The sequence below is a fragment of the Brassica rapa genome, chromosome A01 (genome assembly GCF_000309985.2).
Source record: "Brassica rapa cultivar Chiifu-401-42 chromosome A01, CAAS_Brap_v3.01, whole genome shotgun sequence".
In the NCBI taxonomy this organism is placed as follows: Eukaryota; Viridiplantae; Streptophyta; class Magnoliopsida; order Brassicales; family Brassicaceae; genus Brassica; species Brassica rapa.
The window spans coordinates 6,526,701-6,553,080 of NC_024795.2; the positions used below are offsets into that span (position 1 = coordinate 6,526,701).

A 26,380-nucleotide genomic window follows, 5' to 3' on the forward strand; every position below is an offset into this window, starting at 1 on the left:
CCGTCTTCGAATACCCCTTAATGCATTTTATTTAATTTACATTATTAATTCGGGTACCCATCGGGTTTCGGGTTTGGGTCGGGTCGGGTCCAAGACCCGCGGGTCCTCTACAACAAGACCCGATAGGGTAATTTGATTTGGTAAAATGCCCAGGCCTACTTGAGAAGGTGAGAAGTTTACATGACAAACATAAAGGATGGAGGCAGAGAAATGAGTGAACGTGCATTTGTTGGTAGATTGTCTTCAATACATAGTTTTGCTTCAACAAATTGATTTATGTAGTGTCTAATTGCTTAAAATAGCAAACCTTTTCAGCCGCAGAATGTTTCTCCTTATCTACTAGCATTACCAATATCCCTTACATATGAAGTAACCTTTAAAGGCTCCGGTGACCAGGTTCAGGTAGCTCATTAAGCACCATCATCAATATATTTTAGTGTGGTGGCTTATGAACATATTTTTTAATGACATTCTGAGTTTTATAGATAAAACTTTCTACAGGATTGGAGGATTCTTTTGAACTTAGCTAGTATATCTTCATGTATGAACCAAACGGAAATGTTGCAACTTCATTTTCATGCCAACTATATCAAAAGGGACGTAATCATCTTAGCTGCGTTTGACTGAAATTATTTTACTCCTTGGTTACAATACAGTGCCTTGTATTTATTAAATTTTCGGGTTGCTTTACTAACTATCGAATAGGTCTGGTTGAAGCAGTATACTTGCTTTACTAAACTCGGTGGCTACACTATCGCTCACATAAATTGTTTTGTCGAAATTTTAAGTTGATATTCAAAGTAAATTAAAAATGTTAAAAGTTATAAATCGTGCTTGAATTGTGCTTGCGTTTTAAAGGACTCTTGACTTCATCGGTCATAAAATATTTGGGGGACATGTGAAGGAACAAGCAACCTACAGAATGTCGAAAAGGTCGCATCGTTCTCAATCGTTGGATCTTCATTTTATTCATCTCTCTCTCTCTCTCTCTCTCTCTCTCTCTCTCTCTCTCTCTCTCTCTCTCTCTCTGCCATCTGACCTGTGGGTTTTGCATATATATAAACAAGTAATCTCTCTCTGATTCTCAAGAGCGGATTAGGGAAGTGTAATCCATCATTACCGGAAAAGATAGCACAATACTCCGCGACGGGGATGAAGAATTGGTGGGACGATGTTAACGAGTCAACTCAGTGGCAAGATGGGATCTTATTCTCTCTTTGTGGAGCTTATGCTCTTGTTTCCGCATTCGCTCTTGTACGATTCTCTCTATCTCTCTTTCTCTTTTCACCGCTCAAAGTCAGACCTTTTTTTCTTTAAGTGTCTTCTAGGTCTCTGATTGGAGGGTGTCTAGGTCAAAATATCTTGCGCGCTTGAATTGTCTTTCCTCTTTTGTTAAAGAGACATGTCTTGTGTATAAAGTCTGGTGGCAATCTTTCTTCGTTATCGTGTTGGTTTGCTTTCATGAGACATCGTTTTTGTCATAGACCAATATAAAAACGAGGGAAATTTATTTTCAAATAGTATATCATTTTGGGAAAAAAATATGAAAATATAAATAGTATCACATCAAATTTGAATATACATTATTCATTACTTTAGTTTTTTGTTGATATTTTTAGCTATCTACAAACTGATTTTTAAAATTTTATATTTTTTTATATATAAAATGATTGAACATATATATATGTCTTATTGTTAAAATTATTAATATTGGGAAAGATCTTTTGAGGGAGGATTGGGAAAGAAGATAGAAGTTTATAGTAAGAGAATAGAAGTCTTTATTTTGTTTCTTTTATAGCAAGTTACACTTGATGTAAAACAAAGAACTTTTTCTTTTGAATTAAATTTAACATTCAATTCAAAATTTTTTTTATTAATATTTACATTAATACATTTATAAACTGATATAAATTATTGCATATTCCATTGAAAAACTAAATTTATGTATTTAGTAACGATAACATTATAGTTGAACAAAATTTGTAAGTGTTTTAAATTTTAAGAAATTATTAGCAACAAAAACTATATTTGGAATAACGTTTTTGAGGGAAAATGAAAGGAACTACTAGTTGACCTTGTATGAATTGGATTGTCGTTACCAGGTCCAATTGGTGAAGATCCAAATGAGAACGCGTGAATATGGATGGACCACTCAGAAGGTGTTTCATCTTTTAAACTTTGTCGTCCATGGAGGTGATGATAATCTTTGTTTTCTGTTGACAAATGATAGGACTTTGTGTTTTTTTTTTGCTTGTTTGCTCCAGAACCTTTAGGTTATATTTTTGACTTTTGTTTTGATCTTTGTGCAGTTCGTGCGGTTCTATTTGGATTTCACCATCAAGTCTTTCTCATGCATCCCAAGGTAAGGGTCTGCAAATGGTTTGACGTTTGAGTTTGACAATTTTTAATGTATTTTGCTATTTTTTCTATAATAGAAAAAATCTATTATACAAATGAATTTTCCTATAATATATATATTTTTAAATAATAATCTCCAAATATAGTATAAAATATAGAAGAATATTATTTCTTCCTTTATAAATAGAAGAAAAATATCAATCTCTATTTAGAAAAACAAATAGAAATACAGTATGTGGGAGTAGTATTTATCGTAAACTTTAATTAATAAACTAGATTTTGACCCGTGCAACCGCACGGGTGTTTGTTTTCACTTTTCTATACATAAATTATTGTTTTAGAACATAAATGGTATATATTTTTAATGTTAATCATACACTTAAATATTTATATAACTATTTCAAATACAATAATTTTATAATTTACATGTTATAATTAATTAATTGTTTAAACTGTATATATTTACCATTTCTTATTATATAATTATCTTATTGTATTTGCATTTAGTTATTAAGCAAATTAATATATTAATGAAAAAATATATTTAAAAATTATTTTGTATTTAATTTATGCTAAATTTTGACCCGTCTTTCAAAACTGGATTTCTTTTTACCAATATTTTTATGCTTATTCATTTTAGATAATTTATTATTGTATATATAAAAGTTTAAGATATGTTAATTTTTAGACATGTATTATATAGTTTGTTAATTTTAAGCCGTTCTATCATCATATTATATTTTAAATAAATAGCTTATATTTATGAAAATAAAATTTATAAATTTATCAATTGAATATAATTTTATCATATTTATTTTAGTATAACAATTATATTTTAACATGATCATGACTATAAAAGTAGACAAAATAGGATATAATTTATTTATTTTCAGTTCTAAACGATAACTTAAAATACATTAAGTTATTGTTTAAATATTACACAGATTTATTAGAATTTTTAAAATATAATATATAAATATATATTATATTTAAAATGAAAATATATTATGATTAAAGTAGTTACAAAGATTTTATATTATTAACTTTAAAGAAATAGATGTTAATTTTTATACATGTATTATATAGTTTGATAATGTTAACCCATCTTACCAACATATTAGATTTTATTTTTGAACATAAATATTTTATAATTACGAAAATAAAATATATAAATATATAAATTTAATACAATTTTATTATATTTAGCTCAATATAATAATTTTAATTTAATATGATTGATTATGATTATATAATAACTAAAATATTATATATATTTTTATTTTTCATTTTATATAACTGAATATATTAATATATAATAATATTTTAAACTAATTTCGAAATTAGTGAAAATATTTAAATATAATTTCGAAAATGAAGATTTTGTAAAAATCTTTTTAAACAGATTTGTTAGAATTTTAAAATAAATATATTTATATTTAAAATGAAAAGATATCAAAAGATACTATGATGAAAATATTTTTAAGATTATATATTATTAGTCTAAATTAAAATATAGTATGAATTTCTATGAATAGGTCCATTAGGTCCATTTTTAAAAAAAATCACACATGAATCAAGGTTGTGACTTCTGTTTTAATATATAAGATTCAAACCTAAATAACATAAAAATGTCTTTTTAACTTTAAGTTAATGTTGTTTCAGTGATTTTCCCTTCACTGTACTAAATTTTGAACAAAAATTTGATTTATTGCTATTTAAGGGTATAAACGACTGAGTTTGAATATAACATCTTTTAAGTATCTAATGTTGTTGTTGACTTGAGGTGATGCAGGTGTTTTGCTGGATATTACTGGATCTTCCGGGCCTCTTCTTTTTCTCGGCGTGCACACTGCTCCTTCTGTTCTGGGCACAGATATATCACCAGGCAAGTAAACAGTCTAAAAAGATTTTTACTTGATGTGCGTAGACTCTCAATTTAACCAACCACACACAAACTCTAAATGTACATTTTGTTGCCACTTATGAGCAGGCAAGAAGCTTACCAACGGATAAGCTGCGGAAAACCTATATTTCAGTCAACGTGGCTGTATATTTTGCTCAGGTTCATGTCTGATCCTTAATTTTGTAGTTGTTCTTTGCTACAAAGAATCTGTGTGAACCTTTCTCAGTTTTGTTGAGAATTATAGGGGAATCAAAAGACTAAGTTTGACATGTGATTGATGTCTATATCACAGGTTGTTATTTGGGTATGTATCTGGGTAAATGATAACAGCACCGTGGAGTTTGTTGGAAAGATATTTATGGCAGGTAGGTTCGTTGTCTGGTGAAGCAAACTTGCTAAACCCGTTACTGCTCAATCTACAATACTCTCTCTCTTCTGAGCTCTGTAATAACTATTTGGTTATTTTTCTTGCTCTTCTAGTTGTGTCTTTCATCGCTGCATTAGGCTTCTTGCACCATGGAGGAAGGTATGCGTTTTCTGTGTTCTGCTTATCTCGTAAATCGTAATCAAAGTGTCGGGGAAGTTATTCAATTAATGGCTTTAGTGGGGTTGTCTTTTCTCATGTGTTTTTTTTGGTATGCTATATAGATTGTTTGTTATGCTTAAAAGGTTCCCGATTGAGTCAAATGGAAGAAAAAAGAAGCTCCATGAGGTAGTCATTGTGCTTGAGCATCTTTGTCTTAGTTCCAATGAACTTTGAACATTTTTGCCTTGCCTTCATTTAAAATATTCATTGTTTTTCATCGATCAGCCTTTGCAACTGAGAATGGTATTCAATTTACAGGTTGGATCTGTGACGGCCATATGCTTCACCTGCTTCCTCATAAGATGCATTGTGGTAGGCTCTGAGATTTAGAATGAATTCTTTATGATCAGTTATGCTGATGAGTATTTTTTTTTTTAAATATTTATTTCTTGCAAAAACATTTCAGGTGGGTGTATCAGCTTTTGACAGGGATTTGAGGCTGGATGTTCATAATCGTCCGGTTCAGATTTTAATCTACTATATGGTAAGTAACTAAAACCTTCATTGATTTTCTTTACCATATCTCAATCTGTGTTTCTGTATATTCACTAACTGGGAAAAAAACGAAACTACAAAGGTGGTTGAGACAATTCCATCGGCACTAGTCCTCCTCATTCTGCGTAAGCTACCTCCAAAGAGATCATCAGCTTAATACCATCCCATCCCGTAGACTTTTTTATCTGAAGATAAATGGGGCAAATAAATCTTATAAGTTTATAACCGGAATGCATCATATATGACACTTGCTTTTGTAAAATTATTGTTATATTTGTCGTGTTTTTAAGTTACATGTTCTTTTGCTACTTCGAATATCTCTTCTGGTTTTTATGATTTGCTGGTGCGGATGTTTGATTGTTTATGTTCTGTTTCGGTTCAACTTTGACAATAATACAAATTGTTGTGTTTTATCTCTCATCTACTTTCCACCATGGGAACAAAGTTATGAACCGTTATATTTGAAGGTCAGAAAGTTTATAAATCTCAATTAACTTGTTTATAACAATCATATATAATAACTGATCTAACCATAAATAAAATTATAGAACACAGAAACTTGCACCTCAAATTCCTACAAAGCAATTTTTTTTTGTAAAGCAAACTTCCTCTTCAAACAAATTCTCTTTTTGTTTAGTGAAAACGTTCATTTGTTTTTAGAGATATATTCTTTTTCTTTTCCCAAGCTAATAGAATACCTTTTCAAGTCTATGTTTCTCATTTTCTGGAATTATATTAAACATGAACTCTTTTAAATATATCACAATTGAAACTTTGAACTTGGAAATGTGCTGTTTATAGAGTGGTTACTAGGTTTTTGAAAATTCTCCGTCTTCACGCACCTCTTGCTTCATCTACTTCCTTGCCATCTGTGATATAAGATTTTCGTGTAGAATATTTTTCAGATAAGTATGAAACTAAATATGCTGTATTTGGCATGATTGTTGTTTTTTCTGGTCGTGAACAGAACATTGCGAAAGAGAATCATAAGCTGGTTGACTCATTGGACAAGCTTCGTGTTAGTGCTGGGCGCTCTTCCTTTCAAGAAGAAGCCTGTCATTACTATATTTGTTGGAACCTTGACCCTGCTGTTATATGACTTATGTCTCAACCGTTTGGTGCCAACATCGATATAAGGGACACGGTCAAGTATATTGCGTACTACAGACTTCATCAAGTTTGCTTCAACTGGTTTTGTTTGTGTCCTTGCCTTGTTTTCACCGTTGTGTAGTTCAATCAGATTTCAACTACAGCGAAATGCTAAAAATGATCTCTTCGCTGTCTTCGGTAATGCTAAAGATTTGACTGGTTCTGAGGATACTTTGAGGTGGACATGACGCTGCCACATGGACCGTCAATATCTAAATCATTGAATTTTTGTTTATTCTATAAACATTTCATGTTTCTTTCATTAGCCTCTGATGAATTTTCAGGTGTATCGTTTCGTTCATTTATCAATTATTAAAACGATTTGATAGAGCAATAAAAATGATTCGAAACTTTATTATGTAAAAAACACACGTGCTTTTGATGTCTCTAACACGTCTTTAACATTCACGAGTCAAGCGGCCTACCTAATACTCCCTTTTTGTGATGAAACATTATCTTAATATGGCATGTGGACATATTTGGCATCCCCCAAATAAATCAAAATCAGGCGTGCACATCTATCTAATATATGTGTGTGTGTGTGTTTATAAGTAAAGTGTTTTGTATTTATAGTGTTACCAAAAACAATTTGCATTCATAATTTTTTAAACTTTTAGTTATTGCTCTTTTATAACTTATTCAGCTAAATTTTAAATATGCATGTAACATGATTTTTATGGAAGTAAATAGGTAAACTCATTGTTTGACTCTTCTCATTACATCTCTTTTATCAGAATATGCTTTATAATATCATAGTACATGTTTAAATTTGAATTTCACTCGAAGTAGTTAGCATATAATCCCTTTGTAACTGATAACTAGATTTTGACCTGCACTTGAAAGCGCGGGTTTGATTTTGTTTTGCTTTTCATAATTATAAAATTTAGGGTTTGAATCATATAATTTTGAAGATTATATCACTAATATATAGGTCATTTGCATAAGCACAATTAATTTGTATAAAATTAGATCACGTGTTTGTGTTTTTGAAGTTTATTCGAAATTTGTTTGAAGATTCATTTGTGTGTAAAAATAGTATAGCAATTTGAAACCGGGATAAATATAGTGTTATTAGTAACGATTTATGTTACATTTAATTGTATGTCTAATAACAACCAAACTACCAATTATAAAACCAAGTATTAGAATATTTTTAATTTTTTATATAAAAGTATCTATAATGTAAATCTAAACTAAAATTTACTATTTTATAAGAGTCTCAGAGATATATGTTCCATTATTAAAAGTTAGATTTTAAAAAGAATGTTTTATTCACATATATTTTTGTAAGTTATGTTCTTAAGTATTTGGGCTTTATTCTATTTTAAATTTAATGTGGGTTTCAATTTAATTATGTTTAAATTTTTGGTCTTATTAATTTGGAGTTTATCTGTGTTAGAAATTAATTGTGTAGTCGATGGTACTATGCTCCTTGTGGGTGAAACGAATATTTCAATGTTTTTATAAGTGGGGGAATGAATATTTCGATAAAGTTATGTTATAATAGGTTGTGCTTTGGTTTTGGTTCATGTAATTTATTTTGTTTGGGTAGAGTGGTTTAGCAATCGATGATTTAAATGGTTAAGAATAAATAATAATGTATCCAGTTTGATAGTTAGAGTAAAAATCGCTTATATATAGGTAAAATATCTTGTCACATATTGTTATAATATATAGGAGAAGTCCAAAAAATAAAAAAGGAAAGAGTCCAAATAACTTTTTAAAGTAGATTTATTAAAACTCATTCCCTTTTATAGTATTGATTGAAACTTGTCTTGTGTTAACATTTCTTAGTAATAAATATATAGATATAAGATTCAACAATTCCTAATGCAAAATAGGAAAAAAGGTGAACTTTATCTTATCATTCAACATTCAAGAAAAAAACTAAAGTAAACCCAATGACTTTTTCCCCCTTTTTCTTTTGGGCAAATAGTAAACCCAATGACTAAAACTATCGTATTAATTGGAAAAATCGATATCTCTGTATAATTAAAAAAAAAGAAAGTTATTTGGTTTATTTTGTGTTGATTTTTTCTGTATAGTTCTAGACTAGTCACGTGTTGCCATGTCTCGGTCTTCACTCCCTGACGATGCGAAATAACTTTTTTTTTGTTCAAAAGAACCATTTATAAATTTTTTTACTTACTTTGTAAAAAATGTGTTTTTGTATTTTGGGGTTAGAAATTCCATTTTTATTTTAATTATCGGTTATAAAAGTCATAAAATAGTGTGAAGGAACAAGCGAGAAGCTGCAGGCAACCTACACAGTATCGAAAAAGATCAAAACGTTTCCAACCGTTGGATCTTCATTTCATCTCTCCTTCTTCTTCTTCCTCTCTCTCTCTACCATCTGACCTGTGGGTTTGCAGATATTCAAACAACTCACCCCCATTTTGCTCGCCTCTCTCTCTCTCCGATTCTCAAGAGCTGGTTAGGGTTCTTCGATTCCAATCGAAAAATCGTACCTTTCTCTCGATTTCAGCGGATTGTCGAATCCGAAGTGTGTAATCAATCCTCACCCTGAAAAGATAGCAGAGAAACGAGGAGGAGGAGGATGAGGGATTCGAGCGTGATGATGCCTGTGGAGATGGCGCGAATCTTCGCGACGGGGATGAAGAATTGGTGGGAGGAGGTTAACGAGTCAACTCAGTGGCAAGATGGGATCTTCTTCTCTCTCTGTGGAGCTTACGCTCTTGTCTCAGCCATCGCTCTTGTACGATTCTCACTTAAAGTTATCCTCTTTCTAACAAATACGTTTGATTTAAGTGTCTTGATTTGAGGGGTGTGTCTAGGTCAAATGTGTTGCGTGCTTGAACTGTCTTTCCTCTTTGGTTAAGAAAGAACATGTTTTGGAATATATAATCTGGTGGCAGTGTTTTTTGTTTTCGTGTTTGATTTGATTTCATGAGAACATCGTTTTCTGTTTAATTTACAGAAGTTAGTAATACTGAATGGTTGAGAAAGTTAGAATACTTCGTGTTCCGGTAGATTGTGGATGTGTTGCAGTTTTTGACTTTTGTTTGAATTGTGTTGTGTTGTGGTTGGAAGGTTCAATTGGTGAGGATCCAAATGAGAGTGCCTGAATATGGCTGGACCACTCAGAAGGTGTTTCATCTTATGAACTTTGTCGTCAATGGAGGTGCTGATCATCTTTGTTTTCCTGTTGACAAACGAGAGGATTGTGTGTGTGTGTGTGTGTTATAGCTTTGATTTTATTTTTTTTCTTTGTGCAGTTCGTGCGGTTCTATTTGGATTTCACCATCAAGTCTTTCTCGTGCATCCCAAGGTGAGATAGTCTGCTCGAGTGATGTTCTGGTGACACTAAAATCGTATGCGTTGGTTTGTTTTTTTTAGAGCAAATTCACTTTGAGATACAAACATGATAGCATGTTTCTGTGCATTTTATATCTCTGCTCGAGTTTGCATACTGCATCTTTTTAAGTATCTAACGTTGTTGTTGACTTGAGGTAATACAGGCTCTTTGCTGGATATTATTGGATCTTCCGGGCCTCCTCTTTTTCTCGGCATACACACTGCTCGTTCTGTTCTGGGCAGAGATATATCACCAGGCAAGTACCTATATAGAATGTTTCTTTTTTATATGCGTGTGTAGACTCTCTGTTTAACCAACCAAACAAATTCTAAATATACATGTTGTTTCCACCAATGAGCAGGCGAGAAGCTTACCAACTGATAAGCTGCGGATAACCTATATCTCAGTCAATGTGGCTGTCTATTTGGCTCAGGTTCATGTCTAATTCCTATTGTTTTTTTTTCTCTCGTCCTTGTCTTGTAATTTTGTAGTTGTTCTTTGCTAGAAAGAATCTATGTGAACCTTTCTTACTTTTGTTTAAAATTTATAGGGGAATCAAAAGACTAAGTTTGACATGTGATTGATGTCTGTATCAGGTTGTAATCTGGGTATGCATCTGGGTAAATGATAACAGCACCGTGGAGTTAGTTGGAAAGATATTTATGGCAGGTTAGGTTCCTTGTCTAGTGAAGCAAACTTGCTAAACCCCTTACTGCTCGATCTTTAAATTTTCTCTTCTCTAAACTCTGTATTAACTTTTGGGATTTTTTTTTCTTTTTGTTATAGTTGTGTCTTTCATCGCTGCGTTAGGCTTCTTGCTTTACGGAGGAAGGTATGTGTTCTTTGTTTCTTTATGTTTTTGTCTCATAAATCAAAAATGTGTGGAAGTTCTTCAATGGCTTAAATAGGTCGTCTTTTCGCTTGGGTTTTGTTACATAGATTGTTTATTATGCTAAGAAGGTTCCCCATTGAGTCAAAAGGGAGAAGGAAGAAGCTCCATGAGGTAGTCATTGTGCTTGTGCACCTTTGTTTTAGAGTTCCGTACACAAGACATATTTGCTTTCGTGTTTCATCGAGTAGCCTTTGTGATAGAAATGGTATTCAATTCAATTGCAGGTTGGATCTGTGACAGCCATATGCTTCACTTGCTTCCTCATAAGATGCATTGTGGTAAGCTCTGAGATATAGAATCTAAAGAATGAAATCTATCATGAGTGTTTTTTATAATGTTTCTTTCTTGCACAACGTTTCAGGTGGGTGTGTCAGCATTTGACAGGGATTTAACGCTGGATGTTCTTGATCACCCAGTTCTGAACTTAATCTACTATATGGTGAGTAACACAAACCTTCATTAATTCTCTTGTATCTTAATACATGTATCTGCTTGCTTCACTAACTGAGAATAAAAAAAAAAACTAAACTGCGCAGGTGGTAGAAGTACTTCCATCGGCACTAGTCCTCTTCATTCTCCGTAAGCTACCTCCAAAGAGAGTATCAGCTCAGTACCATCCGATCCAGTAGACTCGTTTTTTTTTTACCTGAAGCCATCACACGGTGACTCTGATGATGTTGCAAGAGATAGAGAGTAAAATGTGGTCAAGATTTGCTGGCGGATGTTTGATTGTTATGTTATGTTTGGTTGAAAATAATAACACAACCAATTAATTGCCAACTCTTTTTGTTTTTTTGGTAGCAAATGGTACACTGTTCTGACCATAATAAACCGAATTGAGCATTGGTATCAAACGGACCGTTGAATAACTTAACGGGCCTTGGGCCGATCAAATAAGCCCATATCTCTGTTTTTCTTCCGTATAAAGAAGATCAGAAATTGTATGTGATTTACAGAGTGACAAAATCAAAAGACCTAACTTTGGTTTCCTCCGCGTCAAGGTCCACTCTCTCTCTCTCTCGTCTCCTTCTTCGTTTTCCTTGTTCTGGAGTTTAGTCTGTCAAAAGAACGGAACTTTCGTATAAGTTCGCATGCTTCGATTCTATATCATTATGTCACGCTTGCCTTGAGTCCCTTTCTTATGGAACCATCCAGTCTCAGTTCATCACCCAAGAAAAAAAAGAATACCCTTTCAAATTCATGTTTACTATTTGAATAAAACAAAACAAAACTTTCTGGAATTATTTTGAGCATGAACTATAGCTAAATGTGATATAAGCTTTCTGTAACTGAATATGTGTGTTGGATTTATTGGCAGTTAATAATCTTACAAGAAAATCAATTTGTCACTGATGGACCATCCCATGGACTCCTCTGCTGAAGTGGTAATAGTGTTTATCTTCTTATACATATTCAATGGTTTATAGGTTACATACTAGCCTAAGTTATTTACTGGATGTTATTGCTGTTTTATGTCTTGCAAAGAACATTGTGGAAGAGAGTCACAAGCTGGTTGACTCATTGGACAAGCTTCGTGTTAGTGCTGCGAGCTCTTCCTCCAATTTCAAGAAGAAGCCTGTCATTATCATTGTTGTTGGAATGGCTGGTAAGTAACACACTGTGTTGTAGGTTTTAGTGTTTGAGGGATATCATAATCAATAGTCTGATGTGAGCTTTTTTTTCTTCTTATGTTATATTTAGGCAGCGGAAAAACCAGTTTCCTTCATCGTTTGGTCTGCCATACCTTTGATTCGAACAAGCGTGGGTATGTGTTGAACCTTGACCCTGCTGTTATGTCTCTACCTTTCGGTGCCAACATCGACATAAGGGACACTGTCAAGTACAAGGAAGTTATGAAGCAGTATAATTTGGGGCCTAATGGTGGTATCATGACTTCTCTCAACTTGTTTGCTACTAAATTCGACGAGGTAAATATGCACTGAAGCAGTATAAGGGATACGATTCTCTCGTTTTTTTCTTTTCTTGATTTTTCTGTGTTTGTTTGTCACTTGTTGTAGGTTGTCTCTGTGATAGAGAAACGTGCAGACCAGCTTGACTATGTCCTTGTGGATACTCCTGGTCAGATTGAGATCTTCACCTGGTCTGCTTCTGGTGCTATAATCACTGAAGCTTTTGCGTCAACCTTCCCAACTGTTGTCACCTATGTGGTTGATACTCCACGTTCCACAAGCCCGATCACTTTTATGAGCAACATGCTCTACGCTTGTAGTATCCTCTACAAGACCCGGCTTCCTCTTGTCTTGGCTTTCAACAAAACTGATGTGGCAGATCACAAGTTTGCTTTAGAGGTTATCTCTGTCTATTAGTGTTGAATCGTTTGATAATCTCCTATCAGAATCTTTTGTTGATATGGGTTTTATGCAGTGGATGGAAGATTTTGAGGTGTTTCAAGCAGCAATACAGTCTGATAACTCATACACATCGACCTTAGCTAACAGCCTCTCCCTCTCACTCTACGAGTTTTACCGGAATATAAGATCTGTTGGCGTTTCTGCAATCACTGGTTCTGGAATGGATGACTTCTTTAAAGCCATTGAAGCAAGTTCTGATGAATACATGGAAACCTACAAGTAATGATACACTCTTATCTCCTATATGAACCTTCTTTGCAAGATTTCTCTGCAAGTTCCATGCTTATGATTTGTGTATTTTTTTTCTTCAGGGCTGATCTTGACAAGAGAAAGGCGGAGAAGGAGCAGTTGGAAGAAGAGCGAAGGGAAAAGGAAATGGAGAAACTGAGAAAGGATATGGAGAGTTCTCAGGGAGGGACTGTGGTTTTAAACACTGGTTTGAAAGATAAAGATGCAGCGGAGAAGATGATGGTAGAGGAGGAGGATGATGAGGACTTTAAGATTGAAGAAGACAGTGATGATGCCATTGATGAGGATGAAGAAGATGAAGAGATGAATCGTTTCTACGTATAAGTTAAAACTTTAAAACCAAATCTTTCAGACCTTTATCAAGTTGCTTCAACTGGTTTTGTTTGTGTCCTTGCCTTGTTTTCCCCTGTTGTGTAGTTAAAACCATGGAATTGAATCTCTTTGTGAGACATTGTCTAATGATCTAATGACTATTATAAACTAGAATGTTGGGAGACTTTGTACACAATTTGCCTTCATATATGCACAATGAGGTAAACACACATACGTACGTCAGACATGGAGAAAAAAAACTAACAAAAACTTCCACAATAGATCAAGAGCCAATGAATGAGTACATCATCTGCCCTCTGAACATTATCTGAACACACTTTAACTGTTTGTTTGTGTGGCTGGTTTTCTTGTGGACCGATCAAGATTCAGTCTTGGTGGATTTCATCAAAGGGCGCATGAGCGAACCTCACATCTTCTGGCCGTGCAACAATGACAGGCTCATCAGCGAATAGGGCTTTGAGGAAAGATGGAGTTTTCAAGGGTCGTCGATCAGTCATTCGTGGATACACAAATGCCAAGAAGTAGTAAGCGTGACCTGCTATCATTCCCTGCATAATGGATACAGCTTAAGGATAAGGATGAGTGTAAAGAAGGGAAGACTTAAATGGAATAAAGAGAGAGAGTGTGTACCAGTAAATCCCCCCAGGGACTTGCACCAACAAGGACAGAGAAGCCAAGAAGCACCTGCAGTCTCACAATTTTCAGAAAGATCATGATTTGAGCTACCGCTCGAGTTAGCAAACTCCAAGAAGAAAATGATAAAAATGCAACTCACCCATGGTAAATAAGCTGCTGTAAAAGTGAAAAGGCCAAGGAAACTCATGTGGATATAAGGATTTTGCTTGCTCCATACATAGACCTGAAGGAAGAGAGGAAGGATGTTAAGATGATACTAAAGAAATGGTCTAAAGCTGCAATATCGATAGGTAGAAAAGGTGTTACCATCATGAAAGTCAAAGAGTTGCTGAGGAAGATGATTTTTGAGAAAGAGACAGACAAGTACGGTATCATCCCACCAATGAGAACGATACCGGTGAGAACAGTTGCCCCGAATAAAAGCATGTAAAGGAAATCAGCAGTCTTTCCCCTGAAGGAGTTTTCTTCAAGAAGTTTGCAGTATCTAGCTAGAAAGAACATATGGAACAAGAAGTCCAAATCTGCAGAAACAAAAGAAAGCAAGTAAATTTCTACACAAGTATCTCAGGATAGTAATAATGAATGTATCCATCTGAGAGGAGTACCCATGTTACGGAAATAAAGGAAGTTAGTAACGAGGCGCCAGAACTGGTATTGCTTCACCACAAGAGTAGGGTTTAGGTATAGGTTATAAGGAGATATAATCTGCAAAAACATTCCACAACAGAAGAAGAGAAACATAAGCCATGAAACAAAAACACTTGAGCTCATTCAAAAAGAAGACCTTTATCACTAAAACACACACATACGCACAGAAAGTAGAAACCAAGCTTCAATTGTCCAACAACTCAAAAACATAATTCTAAACACATCCATGTCAATCAATCTACATTCCCTTAGCAAGGATTCAAATCGATCATAAGGAGATATAGTCTGCAAAAACGTTCCACAGAACATAAGACATGAAACCAAAACACTTAAGCTACACAAAAAAGAACAACATGAGCCATGAAACCACAACACTTGAGCTCATTAGCCACACCCACATTCAAAAAGAAAGACCTTTACCATCCACAAACACATACGTACAGAAACTATAAACAAAGATTCAATTTTTCTCAACAATTCAAAAAACATAATTCTAAACACATCCATGTCAATCCACATTCTCTTAAGCAAGGAATCAAATCGATTCCGGAGAAAGAGGAAGCATACAATACCTCGAGCGAACATCCGACGGTGGTGACAACAGCCGCCGTCAAGTACGACCGGGTTATAATCGGCATCTGTTTGTACCAATCTTCTACAGCTTGAGCCATACCCAATCGAATTCAACCCCGATCACAAAGAGCAATTGAACCTAGAGATTCTTTAAATTCAAAACCTAATCGAATCTCTAGAAGCTTCAACGTTGAAATGGATATGAAGCAGCTTTGAATTCACGAAAGCGACTGATATAAAGATGGTTCAGAGATTTGCCTCTTTTTTTTTTCATTGTCTAGATAATATTCTTTCCGCATTTTTTTTTAAAATATAATAGTTTCAACGAATGATATAGCGCGTGGGTCACACCTACCAATAACAAAGAGGCTGCTGACACCAGCGTCTCTACGAAGCAAAACAACGCCCCGCCGTTTTTATCTTTTATGAAACGGCATGATCTCCTTACCGAATAAAGTAAAGCGGCACGATTTAACCAATAGTTCGATAAAGGAGTGGGCGTTCAGATATCCATTCGGTTCGGTTCAGATCTATTCGAGTTTGAGTTTTTGAGATTACAGATTTCAGTCTCATTTAGGTATTTATAAATTTTGGTTCAGGTTCGATTGAGATCTTTACGGGTTCGGCTCAAATTCGGATAATCAGTTTAAATTATTTTTAAAAAACTAAACTTTATTATATACTTTAAAATTTTCAAAATCTAAAAACAAAATAATTTATTACTTATGATTTTGAATAAATAGATATTTGTGATTTGAGTATTTTTTTTAGTTATTTTAAACATTTACTTTTGACTATTTATATATTTTTTAGAAATTTTTAAAGTACTTTATATGTTTTAGATATTTTTATATGTTAAATATGAAAATAATTAATATTCAGATATATAAATCTATTTTGGATACATTCAAGTATTCAAAATATTTGGTTTGGGTGTGGTTCGGTTCTAGTTGTTTAGTTATGAAAATTTTGAACATGTTTGGATAGTTGAACTATTTTGGTTCAACTACGTTACTACTTTTCCGGATCGGATTCGGTTCGGTTATTCAGTACCAATAACAAAAAGCTAATTCCTACCAAAAAAATAAATAACAAAAAGCTAATTATGCCAGAAGCAAAACACGCCTTGCCGTTTTATCCTCTGCAAACGGCATGATTTCGAGGCCGAATAAAGCAAAGCGGCGCGGTTTCCAATATTTTGGGAACAGTTGCAATAGTGTTTACCGTTTTAAATTTAATTCCATCGTCTTCGAATTTTCAAAATTCAAAAAACTCTCGAGAGATCTTAAACAACGTCTCTCTCTCTCTCTCTCTCTCACTCGTTCTCACTCTCACACCCTAACGAACCTCTGATCCGATGAATGAAGAAAACGAACCAACGTGCGCTACACCAGCGACGCGGCCGCGTAATCCTCCGTCATCACACTTCACCGACATATCCAATTTCAAAACTCCGCGGCGTCCTTCCGTTATCAAATCAAATCTCGGCAACACTCCTCAATTCTTCACCGCATCTAAACAAACTCCCAAATCTATGTCCTCCACCTTCCGCCGTCCCTCACTCCTTCCTACTCACGCGTCTCGCTCCAAGGTCGCAGCTTCCTCGAGGCGGCTTAGGGCATTCGAGCTTCAGCAATCGCAGTCTTCTCGCAAGGCTGAGTTGAATAAAGAGAAGAGCCTTAGATCTCTCGCTAAGTCACTCACCGTGTGGCTCAATTTCTTGTTCGAAAACCCTGAAAGTTGCGGTTGCGATCCGTTAGAGAATGGCTCTGCTGTTGGTAGCGTCGGAAATGCGAAGAGAGATAGTTGCGAGGCTTTGCGAAGCGGTAAATCAGTGGGAGTGGATACGATGTGGCGTAGCCCCAAAAAGTCGAGGACTTTAGGTTGGTGTGGTGAGAAAGGATCATCCTTGAGTGGCTCCAAGTATTCAACGCTGAGGGAGTCTTTGAAAGAAGTTTGTAGCTTAGATGATTTGAAGCAGAGGATGCAGTTTCACTTGAGTTTGGGAAGTTGCAAGGAGATTTTCGATGTGATGACCCGTGTTACCAAGGTAAGAGTATCCTTCCTTGTGTATCATATCAAAGACTGTGTCTTTTTGCTATTTTCATTTCAATCTTAATGTTCTTGTTTCAGAATATCGATGAAGGGAGGATAAAGATGAAACCACAATGCCTTCTTGTAACTGATTTTGGACTGAAGGAGAAGGCCGTCAAGGCACTGATGTGTTACAACCAAGTTTGGCTTCGTCTAGGGTTGTATATCATCTTTGGCGGTGATTCCTTTTTGTGTGACAGCGAAGTTAACTCAGATCAAGAAACGGCATTCTTGAAGATGGTAATCAACAAGCAGTTTTTCTCCCATGACGGCCTTGCTAGAGCCTTTGCCTATAACAAGATGGTTGAGGGTTTATACAGACCAGGGTACTATGAAGCCCTTGGAACCGTGATTTTGAAGAGGATTCTGTTGCTTGTCCTTATATTAGATAGAGCTAAATCTCAAAGCTGTATTTCACTCAAGTATGGGATTGATGGGATAGATGGTGGCTCTCCCCTCTTGTTTTCAGAGAAATCTAGCTTAAAGTCTAGCCATCAACTTCTAAGTGGTAAGCTCTTAGATTTTGATACTTAGTGTGTCAGTTGCTTGCCTTTGTCATGTTTACAGCGGCTAATATTCCATATTCGGCTTTGAATATAGAACTCCTGCCCTCTGATGTAATGCATGGAGAAGGGAATCTCCTAGCGCATCTAGTGATTATAGGGTACAAAATACCTTATCAGCAGGTAATTATAGTTAAGAGTTAATGCAGTGTCGTATATTAGATCTAGATTGCTAATATATATGTGGTTTGCTCACTTCAATAATTGGGGTGGCTCTTGCAGTCTCCTATAGCTGAATATGAATTTAGAGTGAGAGACTTGTTTGGTGACCTCCAAGATGGCGTGCGGCTCTGCAGAGCCATTCAACTACTTCTTCATGATCCATCCATTCTCACGGTTTGTCAAAAGTTGATTTTAATTAAAAACGTCCACTGTTTTCTTGTTTAAGGAGTGACTTTTTAATCGTATGAGGCTTTTGATTAAACAGAAAATGGTAGTTCCATCCGACAATCGAAAGAAGAAGTTGGCCAACTGTAGAGTTGCACTTCAGTATCTGAAGGATGCTGGTGTTTCATTGAAAGATGACGAAGGAATGATGATAACTATAGAAGATGTTGCAGATGGTGACAGAGAGCTCTCTATTTCACTGCTATGGAACATTTTTGTACATTTGCAGGTGAGTGCCTCTTGTTTCTTTTGTCCAATTTATGGCGGCTTTCTGCACGTTTTTCATTGGTTAATGATTATGTATTCTCTGTGAAATGGGCAGCTACCTCTTCTGATCAATGGGAAACTCTTGACAGAGGAAATCTACAAAGTCCAGGGGCTGGAACAGGTAAGGCTCACTTGATATCCTTGGTTCCTATATTTCTTTCCAATTGCTAGCCATTGTTAGTTATTTCAAATTAGTTTCAACTAGACGACTCTCAAACAGATCTTTAATGGTGATACTTCTCTAGTTATATTATTCTTCTCTCTTCAATTATTCTTTTTGGGTTTCTTTACAGAATAATCAAATTATCATGGCTACTCCTCTGGAAATGCTCTTGAACTGGATCCAGGTACCTTATTATATCTTACTATGCTGTTCTTAAAACATTTTTTTTTCCCAAGTTGTGGGTGTTTTCTTTGCCTATGTTCTGAATGTCTAATCTTGTATAATATATGCACGCCTTATTCTTTCCTCAGTCAATTACGAAGAAGAATGACTTCAAGGTAGAAAACTTTGCATCATTGGTTGATGGAAAGGGAATATGGTTCTTGCTTGACTACTATTTTCGGCGAGAAGTTTGCTGTCCTTGTCTTCACGAAGAGGTATGAAATGTTCTTAACTTGAATCAGTTTCAGTGCATTGAGTTTTACGTAGGCATTTCTCTTCACATATCTTATAAGTACATCTCGTGTTACATTTTTCTGAATAAATATTTACATCCAGGATCCTGGTGGTCAACAAGGCCCTCGATCAGTAATGTCCAATACCGATTATCATGATGCAGTTCAGAACTTCATTCTGTCGCAAAAGTTGACAGCACTTTTGGGAAGTTTTCCTGAGGTAATATTATTTAGTCTGTGAATGTCTTAGTTCGTCCTAAGTTTATCCTGAAGAAAGTAGATTATTAGAGATATCAAAACTGAATTACAGTAAGGCTCCCGCCCGTTGTTTCTTTTGCAATCGATGGTCTGCTTCCATTGACGTACAATGTTGATCTCTATAGGTTCTACAGATTGGGGACCTACTGGAACATAATGCAGTTGTTAGCAATCAAAGTGTGATTATACTGTTGGCTTTCTTATCATCAAAGCTGATCGTCAAGGAGAATATGGTATTGCTTTATTAATTTTCTGGATGGAAATTAGGATTTTTCATTGACAAGTTATTTTAAAAATTCCTTCTTTTTGCAGGAGAAACTGAACTTTCATAAGTTGCTGTGCTCTAGCTGTCAAGATCAAGAGAAGAGATATTCGCGCATCAGTTGCAGCATCTCTGAAGCAGTTAGAAATGAGGAACCGGACAGAGAAAACGGAGAAGGTTCCCATTCATCTCTTTCTGACTTAACATAAAGTATATGATCTTAAAATTGAGGAATCGCACCTGTTCATTTAGATGCCTGCAAGTCTTATCAGTGGTTTTCAGTCTTTTTGTTACCTTTATTTGTTTCTCATAGTTGCCACCCTAGTTGTTAGTTGAGTTCTCAGCTTCTTACAATTGGTTGAATGAAGCAAGCATACTTGGTGATAAATAATATACACGTATCCCTGTCTTGATTGTCAAAAGTGTGATGCTACCTACCTGTAGATGCTACTAAAACTTTCCAGGCAATCAAAGCCTGGTGGCAGGAAATGGCCTACCAAAATTCTGTTGGAGAAGTTAGTAGCCGTACCCCGCAGGGTTCCTTGTCTAGGAAAATCACTATGGATTTCGAACGAGGTGATTCAAGTATTCTGTCTACTCTTCTCAACTTTTTATATATCATAAACTTGCTTTCGATATCCATCACCTTTTTATGATCGTACCATTGTACTTTATTGGGTGATTATTTATCTACTTTTCATTTCTTGGTAGATAGAGTATTGAATCTATCTTTGATAGCATATCTCTTGCCTCTTTCTTACAGAAGCAGCAGTAGTCATACAATCGAATTTCAGGGGACTTCATGCACGCCGCAAGTTTAGGAAGAAATTGAAAGAAGTCTGCTTCTTACAAGCTGCTATTCGGACATGGTTGTCAGTGAAACATATAAAAGTTCTTGAAATATTCACTGTTGAGGAAGTTACTTTACAGTTATCAGGTAATTATCTGTTTGTGAGTATTTATTACAATTGACAGATCAACAAGTTATTCTCTGTTGAAAGTTTTGTTATCCCTGCAGAAAGATCGGCCAACTTAAAATCTGTAGCGAGATATGTCAAGTACATTGTTGAACGGAGTCGCTTCCTCAAGTTGAGGAAATCTGTTTTGGTCATTCAGAAAGCTGTAAGGCGGCATCAGCGAAACCTTCATCATGAGCTGAAAGCAGCACTCAAAATTCAGCAAGCTTGGAGGAGTTATAAAGACAAAGTTATCTCTTCTATCACTATCCAATCTTATGTTCGTGGATGGATCACACGGAGAATGTATATCAATTACAAATTGTGTTCCGTACTCATTCAAGTAAGTATATTCAGTTCTTCTGTGTTTTGCTTATGCACTGTCCATTACTCAGTTCTCAGTTGGTTTGGTCGTTAAGTCAACTGCTCTATGTTACCCTCTGCTTGTCCAAGCTTAAAACCTGTAGCAAGTTGTGTCAAATTCATTGTTAAACAAAGTATCTGTTTTGGTCATTCAGAGAGCTGTAAGGAAGCATCAGTGGAACCTTCATCATGAGATGAAAGCACAAGTTATCTCCTCTATCACCATCCAATCTTATGTTCGTGGATGGAACACACGTAGAATGAATCGCAAATACAAGTTGTCTTCCGTACTCATTCAAGTAAGTATACTCAGGTCTCAGTTGATTTGGTCGTTAATAATGTTACCCTCTGCTTGTCCCAATTTGTTTCATCATCCAGTTTTCTCTTCCTGTTTGTCACTTCTTTTAATTGCCTTTGATATTTCTTCTTCCTGTCTGATTACCCTTTCTTTTTTACTGGGAATTCTCTGGATATTTATATGTTCTTACATAAACCCACATTTAGAATCTACGTCTCTGACTTGTTAACTTTCTGCAACAAACTGCAGAGATATTGCCGTGGTTGGCTGGCGAGAAGGAAGTTTTATCTTCAGAGAAAAGCAACAATATGCATTCAGAGTGCTATCCGAAAATTTAACTGCATTATGTCGTTTCATGGCTACAAGCATGCAGCCACAGAGCTTCAACGGCTCGTTAGAGGACAAATTGTTCGAAGCAGGCTTCAAGGTATTAAGCAGTTTCTCTGGTACCTTATTTTTAAGCTGATTACATATTGATTTTTAACATAGAGATGGTTATCCAAATTGAATTTTCTCAGGAGCTTCTTATCTCAATTCAAAACTTGACGAAGGCGTTTCCAGACTTCCACAACACAGCGTTGAGATGACAACACAGCTACATTCCGTCATTAAACTGCAGCGTTGGTGGAGGTTTCTCCATTCACAGAATGTAAGAAGAAAATCAGCAGTCTTGATACAGCGGCATATTCGAGGTGTATTTGCCAGGCAAAGAACTTCAATGGAAAGACGTTACATTGTCATGATTCAAGTAAGAAATGACCAAAAGCTACTTTTCATCTTTTGTCCTTGTTCACTTTAATAATTACGTTTCATTACTTGAACCTGTCAGTCACACTGGAGAGGCTACCTCACACGCAAAGCTGCAAAGGCTCAAGTTCTGGATCTGAGAGTAAGAATGCAAACTTCTGCAGCAAACATAGATGACAAGAAACGCTTGATAAACAAGCTTCTCTCTGCGCTTTCGGAACTACTCAGCATGAAAAAGGTCCACAACATTCTTCACATTTGTGAAACTCTGGGTAAGCGCTCCCCAGCTTCCTTTATTTACAGAACAACGTGAACAAACAGACTATAATATGTTCCCTCTACAGATTCGGCGACAAAGTACTCTGACAAATGCTGTGAAGAGCTTGTGGCAGCTGGAGCTATAGACAAGTTGCTAACACTGATCCGGTCTGCAAGCAGAAGCATACCTGATCAAGAAGTTTCAAAACATGCACTTTCAACTTTGAGACACCTGGCTCGTTACCCACAAATGGCAGATGAGTTAATAGACACGAAAGGATCTATCCAGACAATTTTCTGGGAACTACTCAGGTCTTCATTTACTTAAAGATTCTACTATTTAAGATTGAGGTTTAATCTTTTGTCATTCTTATGTTCTTGTTTTTTTCTCTTTTTTCAGGAACAAAGAAGAAGCATATTTCATAGCATCAGATGTTCTGAAGAAGATATGCAAAAGCCAAAAAGGCGTAGAAGCAGTTCGAAAGCTTCCTGCTTTGGTTAAGCGATTACACGCCTTAGTTGAGGAGCTAACTCGTAAGGCAAACATGGAGAAGAGGTTAGTGTTTTTTCTTTCCTGTTTTAATGTCTGCATTTGGTTGAATGTTTAATCTAGAAACATCAGTTTATACTCATTAAAATAAGAAAGTATGAATCAAACATGTTTTAATATTTTGGTGTGATTTCAGGAATGTTAAGGGTCAGGGTGGAAAAGAAAAGAGCGAGAGAAGATTAAAGGAGGCTGTTGAGCTTCTGAAGCTCATAACCAGCAGATGACTTTGTTAGTTTGTGTTTCAAACTCTGTTGTGTTTCAAACTCTGTTGTGTTTCTGGGTTTAGTTTTGTTTGAAGTGCATTGATCAGTGCACTCCCACAACTAGACTTTGTTAGGTTTTCTGTAATCAAACTGCTTCTGCACCATTTCTTCTGTCTATTGTCACAGCCTCTTGATTCGTGTTAGAATGACACACACATCAACTGAATTCACAAAATTTATGTCGTCAAATCCTGAGCTCTTGAGATAAGTCAGAGAAGTTATCTACAAAGAAGTGAAGTTACTTTTTTCGCCAGTCTGTGAAAAATCTAATGTATGTATGATTATGACAATACCAAGAGTCTCAAGACTTTTGATTCAACGACATTAATGGAACTAAACACTGGTTATAACGAGCAGGACACACAAGACATAGACAGAAGCATTACACAACACCAAGAACATTATTACAAGTCTTGATTCCCTGGTGCGAACTTGAGAGAAACACTGTTCACACAGTGTCGCTCATCGGTAGGTGTAGGGAAACCTTCTCCTTTGAAAACATGGCCGAGATGTCCCCCACAAGCCGCACAAGTGATCTCGATTCTTCTCCCATCTGGATCAGGCTGAGATTAACATGTAATAAAGATGTTTTCAACAGTTTAGTTTATCAAAACAATGAAGTCTGATAATGATTTCTTGATTTGATAATCTTACAGTTCGGTTTATAGCACCGGGAAGGCCGTCAAAGAAAGCTGGCCAGCCACAACCGGAGTCGAATTTGGTGGCGGATTTGTAAAGAGGAGTCCCACATCCTGCACATGAATAGATGCCGTCTTCGAATAGTTTGTTGTATTCTCCTGTTCCTGGATATCTACATTTTAAATGTCGTATCCATTAACAACATAGAAACAAACTGTGTGAAACCACATTTATAATCTAGCAAACACATGCAATTAACAAACACACTCAAAAATAGAGATTCCTCTTACTCGGTGCCTTTCTGCCTCAGGATCCTGAATTGCTCAGGAGACAGAATCGCACGCCATTCTTCCTCTGGCTTATTCACCGATCCGGGAGCAGGAGAAGCCATTGCTTTGACACGACCACCGTGGAAGCCTCGGCTACGAAGACGGAGCGGAGGAAATGATGAAGGAGAGGCGGAGAGAGGAAGGAGGTTGGGATTCGAATGAGAGCAAGCGAATGGAGTGGTTCTGAGGGAGAGAGAAGGTCTAACGAAGGCTCTGATGGTGGTGGAAGCGAAGGTCATGGAAATGGAAGTGGCTGAAGATGATGCTGATGAGATGACGTTCAACGCCATTGTTGCTCTTTTATCTCTTTCTTTCTTCGGACAGGGCTTTCTATGTGTTTCTATTTTCTTTTTAAGTTTTGTCTGAAATCTTCATTAGTATGGGCCTAATTTATAAAGCCCATAAGGCTAGTCTCCACACATGCCAAAGCCAGAGTTTAAGTGGAGAGTGTGAGATGGTCCTCTTTAACAAAGGCTCCTCTTTTAAAAATGTAAGAATCCTTCTTTTGAAAGAAGCCCTTTCATGAAACTGGTTTGTTTCTGTGGAAATAAAAACGAAAATAATTAGATTTAACACTTCAAACACTATGATATATTAAAATATGCACAATGATTAAGTTGAGCTAGTTGATGATGTTTTGCAGTTCAACAAGTTGCACCAAGAACTTATTACTACTATGCCTTCATCTACATGCTATGAGAAGCTTATTACTTATTGTTGGGACTCTCTTCTGTTGATTTTTTAATTTCTGGTTAACTCTCCAGTCCATTCTCGGCAGCTGACCGATGATCATTCCTTTATAGCATAGGTGGGCACTGCTCTTATCAAAGTTCAGTGTTAAGCCTCAAATAGGTAAAAGAGTAATGAAATGGAGGTTGGGTTTGTTCCTCCAAATCTTTTCCAAGTTGACTTCCTTAACTGCCCTAACAAGCTTAGGCCATTGGTTCACCAACATTATCCTGGGCCTCAATTGTTTCAAAATCAATTTTTGCGTTTGCGTTTACATGACCAATAAAAATTTTAAAACCATATAATGAGTAAAAGATCAAACAATTCTCATGGAACCATTTTTTTTACCTTTCCTTTTGAAGGCACAAACTTAGGATTTGGATTAATATATAAGCAGTTAAGTACCAATAAAAGATTAGAAACCAGAATTTTAAAAAGCAAAGGAAGTTTAAGCAGCTCTTGCAAGAACTTGAAGACTTTCAGGAACATCAGAAGGATCAATGAAGAAACTCCTCCTTCTCAAAACCACCTTTGGTACAGTCACAGTCAACACACCGTCTTCATGACCAGCTGATATCCCGGTTATATCTATCGATTCTGGTAACCGGAATTTCCTCTTGAAACTCCTAACCGTTGGGCCCGGCGATCTATCCGTGGTCTCCGTGCGTATGATTAAGTATATAGAATCTTCGATCTCCACTTTTATCTCCTCTTTCCTCAAACCTGATTCAAGAATTAAAAAAAAAAAAACAAGAACACATGTACAAAGAAAATGAGAAAGATCTCCAAGATAATATTTTTTTAAAATGTGTGGTAATGAATATATACAATTGAGGGATTAGTTAGTTATATTATTTTATTTACCAGGAAGATCAACAGAGAAAATGTGAGAATCTGGAGTCTGAGACCAACGAATATGATTCTCTTGAGAAACTTGGTAGCCATTAAGAGCTCGTGATGATAGAAGATATTCCCATGGTGTCAATTGAATCCTCTGAAAATCCATTATTTTCTCTCTCTTTTTTTCTTGTGGATTGATTTTGGATTATGGTTCCTATTTATAGTAAGTAAACAGATTACAGATGCCATCCACTTGAACTAAACTTGATCCATTTGAGCAACTTGTTGTCTACCTTGAAAACTCAATCATTAATGAAACAAGATTTAAAAAAAAACACTTTTGTTAAAAAAACACTTTAAAAATCGATATAATTTATTAAACTGAAAAAACATCATTCTTGTCGATTTTTAACGATACTGTGGATGAAGAAATACTTGCTAAAATGATT

The 26,380-nt window shown here is 35.6% G+C and overlaps 7 protein-coding genes across 13 annotated transcripts; 4 read left to right on the top strand and 3 right to left on the bottom strand.

The window, feature by feature from the left end:
* The first annotated feature begins 164 nt into the window (after positions 1-164).
* On the top strand, positions 165-5,517 carry LOC103859460 (tobamovirus multiplication protein 1). Its single transcript, XM_009136999.3, is given in 11 exon segments — positions 165-1,254; positions 2,103-2,193; positions 2,310-2,362; positions 4,151-4,243; positions 4,349-4,420; positions 4,554-4,626; positions 4,742-4,787; positions 4,910-4,973; positions 5,106-5,159; positions 5,254-5,331; positions 5,425-5,517. Coding segments are annotated over 11 exon segments (819 nt in total). The 5' UTR covers positions 165-1,152.
* A 3,226-nt stretch (positions 5,518-8,743) lies between these two features.
* LOC103859471 (tobamovirus multiplication protein 1) lies at positions 8,744-11,553 on the top strand. Its single transcript, XM_009137010.3, has 11 exons — positions 8,744-9,207; positions 9,543-9,633; positions 9,728-9,780; positions 9,971-10,063; positions 10,169-10,240; positions 10,404-10,476; positions 10,594-10,639; positions 10,747-10,810; positions 10,924-10,977; positions 11,061-11,138; positions 11,236-11,553. Exons 1-11 carry the CDS (start codon positions 9,049-9,051, stop codon positions 11,326-11,328), a joined length of 876 nt encoding a protein of 291 aa, XP_009135258.1. The 5' UTR covers positions 8,744-9,048; the 3' UTR covers positions 11,329-11,553.
* A 30-nt stretch (positions 11,554-11,583) lies between these two features.
* LOC103859490 (GPN-loop GTPase QQT2) lies at positions 11,584-13,803 on the top strand. Its single transcript, XM_009137030.3, has 7 exons — positions 11,584-11,700; positions 12,018-12,084; positions 12,185-12,305; positions 12,401-12,627; positions 12,718-13,008; positions 13,085-13,290; positions 13,383-13,803. The coding sequence occupies exons 2-7, from the start codon at positions 12,052-12,054 to the stop codon at positions 13,642-13,644; spliced, it is 1,140 nt and encodes a 379-aa protein (XP_009135278.1). The 5' UTR covers positions 11,584-11,700; positions 12,018-12,051; the 3' UTR covers positions 13,645-13,803.
* Positions 13,804-13,817: 14 nt separating this feature from the next.
* Positions 13,818-15,790, bottom strand: LOC103859481 (derlin-2.1). The gene is made up of 6 exons (XM_009137019.3): positions 15,510-15,790; positions 14,895-14,994; positions 14,596-14,810; positions 14,429-14,512; positions 14,284-14,337; positions 13,818-14,201 (listed from the first exon to the last, which is right to left on the bottom strand). The coding sequence occupies exons 1-6, from the start codon at positions 15,606-15,608 to the stop codon at positions 14,019-14,021; spliced, it is 735 nt and encodes a 244-aa protein (XP_009135267.2). The 5' UTR covers positions 15,609-15,790; the 3' UTR covers positions 13,818-14,018.
* A 258-nt stretch (positions 15,791-16,048) lies between these two features.
* LOC103859500 (abnormal spindle-like microcephaly-associated protein homolog) lies at positions 16,049-23,583 on the top strand. 5 transcript variants are annotated; one of them, XM_009137041.3, is made up of 21 exons: positions 16,049-17,560; positions 17,644-18,112; positions 18,205-18,290; positions 18,390-18,503; positions 18,595-18,783; positions 18,877-18,942; positions 19,115-19,168; positions 19,296-19,421; positions 19,543-19,659; positions 19,823-19,930; positions 20,010-20,136; positions 20,404-20,544; positions 20,723-20,896; positions 20,978-21,258; positions 21,434-21,577; positions 21,826-22,003; positions 22,095-22,324; positions 22,406-22,595; positions 22,668-22,893; positions 22,982-23,137; positions 23,268-23,583. In XM_009137041.3, exons 1-21 carry the CDS (start codon positions 16,868-16,870, stop codon positions 23,353-23,355), a joined length of 3,957 nt encoding a protein of 1,318 aa, XP_009135289.1. In that variant the 5' UTR covers positions 16,049-16,867; the 3' UTR covers positions 23,356-23,583. The 5 variants fall into 5 exon arrangements, with proteins under 5 accessions (XP_009135289.1, XP_033148060.1, XP_009135297.1 ...); XM_033292169.1 differs by having other exon boundaries at positions 20,978-21,161; positions 21,481-21,577; XM_009137049.3 differs by having other exon boundaries at positions 20,404-20,535.
* On the bottom strand, positions 22,332-26,266 carry LOC103859533 (15.4 kDa class V heat shock protein). Of its 2 annotated transcripts, XM_033292241.1 has the most exons (3): positions 25,956-26,266; positions 25,538-25,814; positions 22,332-22,348 (listed from the first exon to the last, which is right to left on the bottom strand). In XM_033292241.1, the coding sequence occupies exons 1-2, from the start codon at positions 26,095-26,097 to the stop codon at positions 25,540-25,542; spliced, it is 417 nt and encodes a 138-aa protein (XP_033148132.1). In that variant the 5' UTR covers positions 26,098-26,266; the 3' UTR covers positions 22,332-22,348; positions 25,538-25,539. The 2 variants fall into 2 exon arrangements, with proteins under 2 accessions (XP_033148132.1, XP_009135325.1); XM_009137077.3 differs by lacking the exon at positions 22,332-22,348 and having other exon boundaries at positions 25,368-25,814; positions 25,956-26,260.
* On the bottom strand, positions 23,619-24,720 carry LOC103859523 (peptide methionine sulfoxide reductase B5). Of its 2 annotated transcripts, none has more exons than XM_009137066.3 (3): positions 24,324-24,713; positions 24,049-24,205; positions 23,619-23,957 (listed from the first exon to the last, which is right to left on the bottom strand). In XM_009137066.3, exons 1-3 carry the CDS (start codon positions 24,650-24,652, stop codon positions 23,799-23,801), a joined length of 645 nt encoding a protein of 214 aa, XP_009135314.1. In that variant the 5' UTR covers positions 24,653-24,713; the 3' UTR covers positions 23,619-23,798. The 2 variants fall into 2 exon arrangements, with proteins under 2 accessions (XP_009135314.1, XP_018508496.1); XM_018652980.2 differs by having other exon boundaries at positions 23,843-23,947; positions 24,324-24,720.
* Positions 26,267-26,380: the final 114 nt, after the last annotated feature.

Bases quoted from the DNA above. Each gene is read 5' to 3' on its own strand.
- LOC103859490 (XM_009137030.3), top strand. From the start codon at position 12,052: ATGGACCATCCCATGGACTCCTCTGCTGAAGTG. The intron at 12,085-12,184 runs GTAATAGTGTTT...TGTCTTGCAAAG, and splicing joins TGGACTCCTCTGCTGAAGTG to AACATTGTGGAAGAGAGTCA. The intron at 12,628-12,717 runs GTAAATATGCAC...CACTTGTTGTAG, and splicing joins TTGCTACTAAATTCGACGAG to GTTGTCTCTGTGATAGAGAA.
- LOC103859471 (XM_009137010.3), top strand. From the start codon at position 9,049: ATGAGGGATTCGAGCGTGATGATGCCTGTGGAGATGGCGCGAATCTTC. The intron at 9,634-9,727 runs GTGCTGATCATC...TTCTTTGTGCAG, and splicing joins GAACTTTGTCGTCAATGGAG to TTCGTGCGGTTCTATTTGGA. The intron at 10,811-10,923 runs GTAGTCATTGTG...ATTCAATTGCAG, and splicing joins GAAGGAAGAAGCTCCATGAG to GTTGGATCTGTGACAGCCAT.
- LOC103859500 (XM_009137041.3), top strand. From the start codon at position 16,868: ATGAATGAAGAAAACGAACCAACGTGCGCTACACCAGCGACGCGGCCG. The intron at 19,660-19,822 runs GTAATATTATTT...TGATCTCTATAG, and splicing joins TTTTGGGAAGTTTTCCTGAG to GTTCTACAGATTGGGGACCT. The intron at 19,931-20,009 runs GTATTGCTTTAT...TTCTTTTTGCAG, and splicing joins TGATCGTCAAGGAGAATATG to GAGAAACTGAACTTTCATAA.
- LOC103859481 (XM_009137019.3), bottom strand. From the start codon at position 15,608: ATGGCTCAAGCTGTAGAAGATTGGTACAAACAGATGCCGATTATAACC. The intron at 14,811-14,894 runs GTACTCCTCTCA...TTGTTTCTGCAG, and splicing joins CCTTTATTTCCGTAACATGG to ATTTGGACTTCTTGTTCCAT. The intron at 14,513-14,595 runs GTAACACCTTTT...CTCTTCCTTCAG, and splicing joins ACTCTTTGACTTTCATGATG to GTCTATGTATGGAGCAAGCA.
- LOC103859533 (XM_033292241.1), bottom strand. From the start codon at position 26,097: ATGGATTTTCAGAGGATTCAATTGACACCATGGGAATATCTTCTATCA. The intron at 25,815-25,955 runs GTAAATAAAATA...TTCTTGAATCAG, and splicing joins TTTCTCTGTTGATCTTCCTG to GTTTGAGGAAAGAGGAGATA.
- LOC103859523 (XM_009137066.3), bottom strand. From the start codon at position 24,652: ATGGCGTTGAACGTCATCTCATCAGCATCATCTTCAGCCACTTCCATT. The intron at 24,206-24,323 runs GTAAGAGGAATC...TTTAAAATGTAG, and splicing joins CTGAGGCAGAAAGGCACCGA to ATATCCAGGAACAGGAGAAT. The intron at 23,958-24,048 runs GTAAGATTATCA...TGTTAATCTCAG, and splicing joins CCGGTGCTATAAACCGAACT to CCTGATCCAGATGGGAGAAG.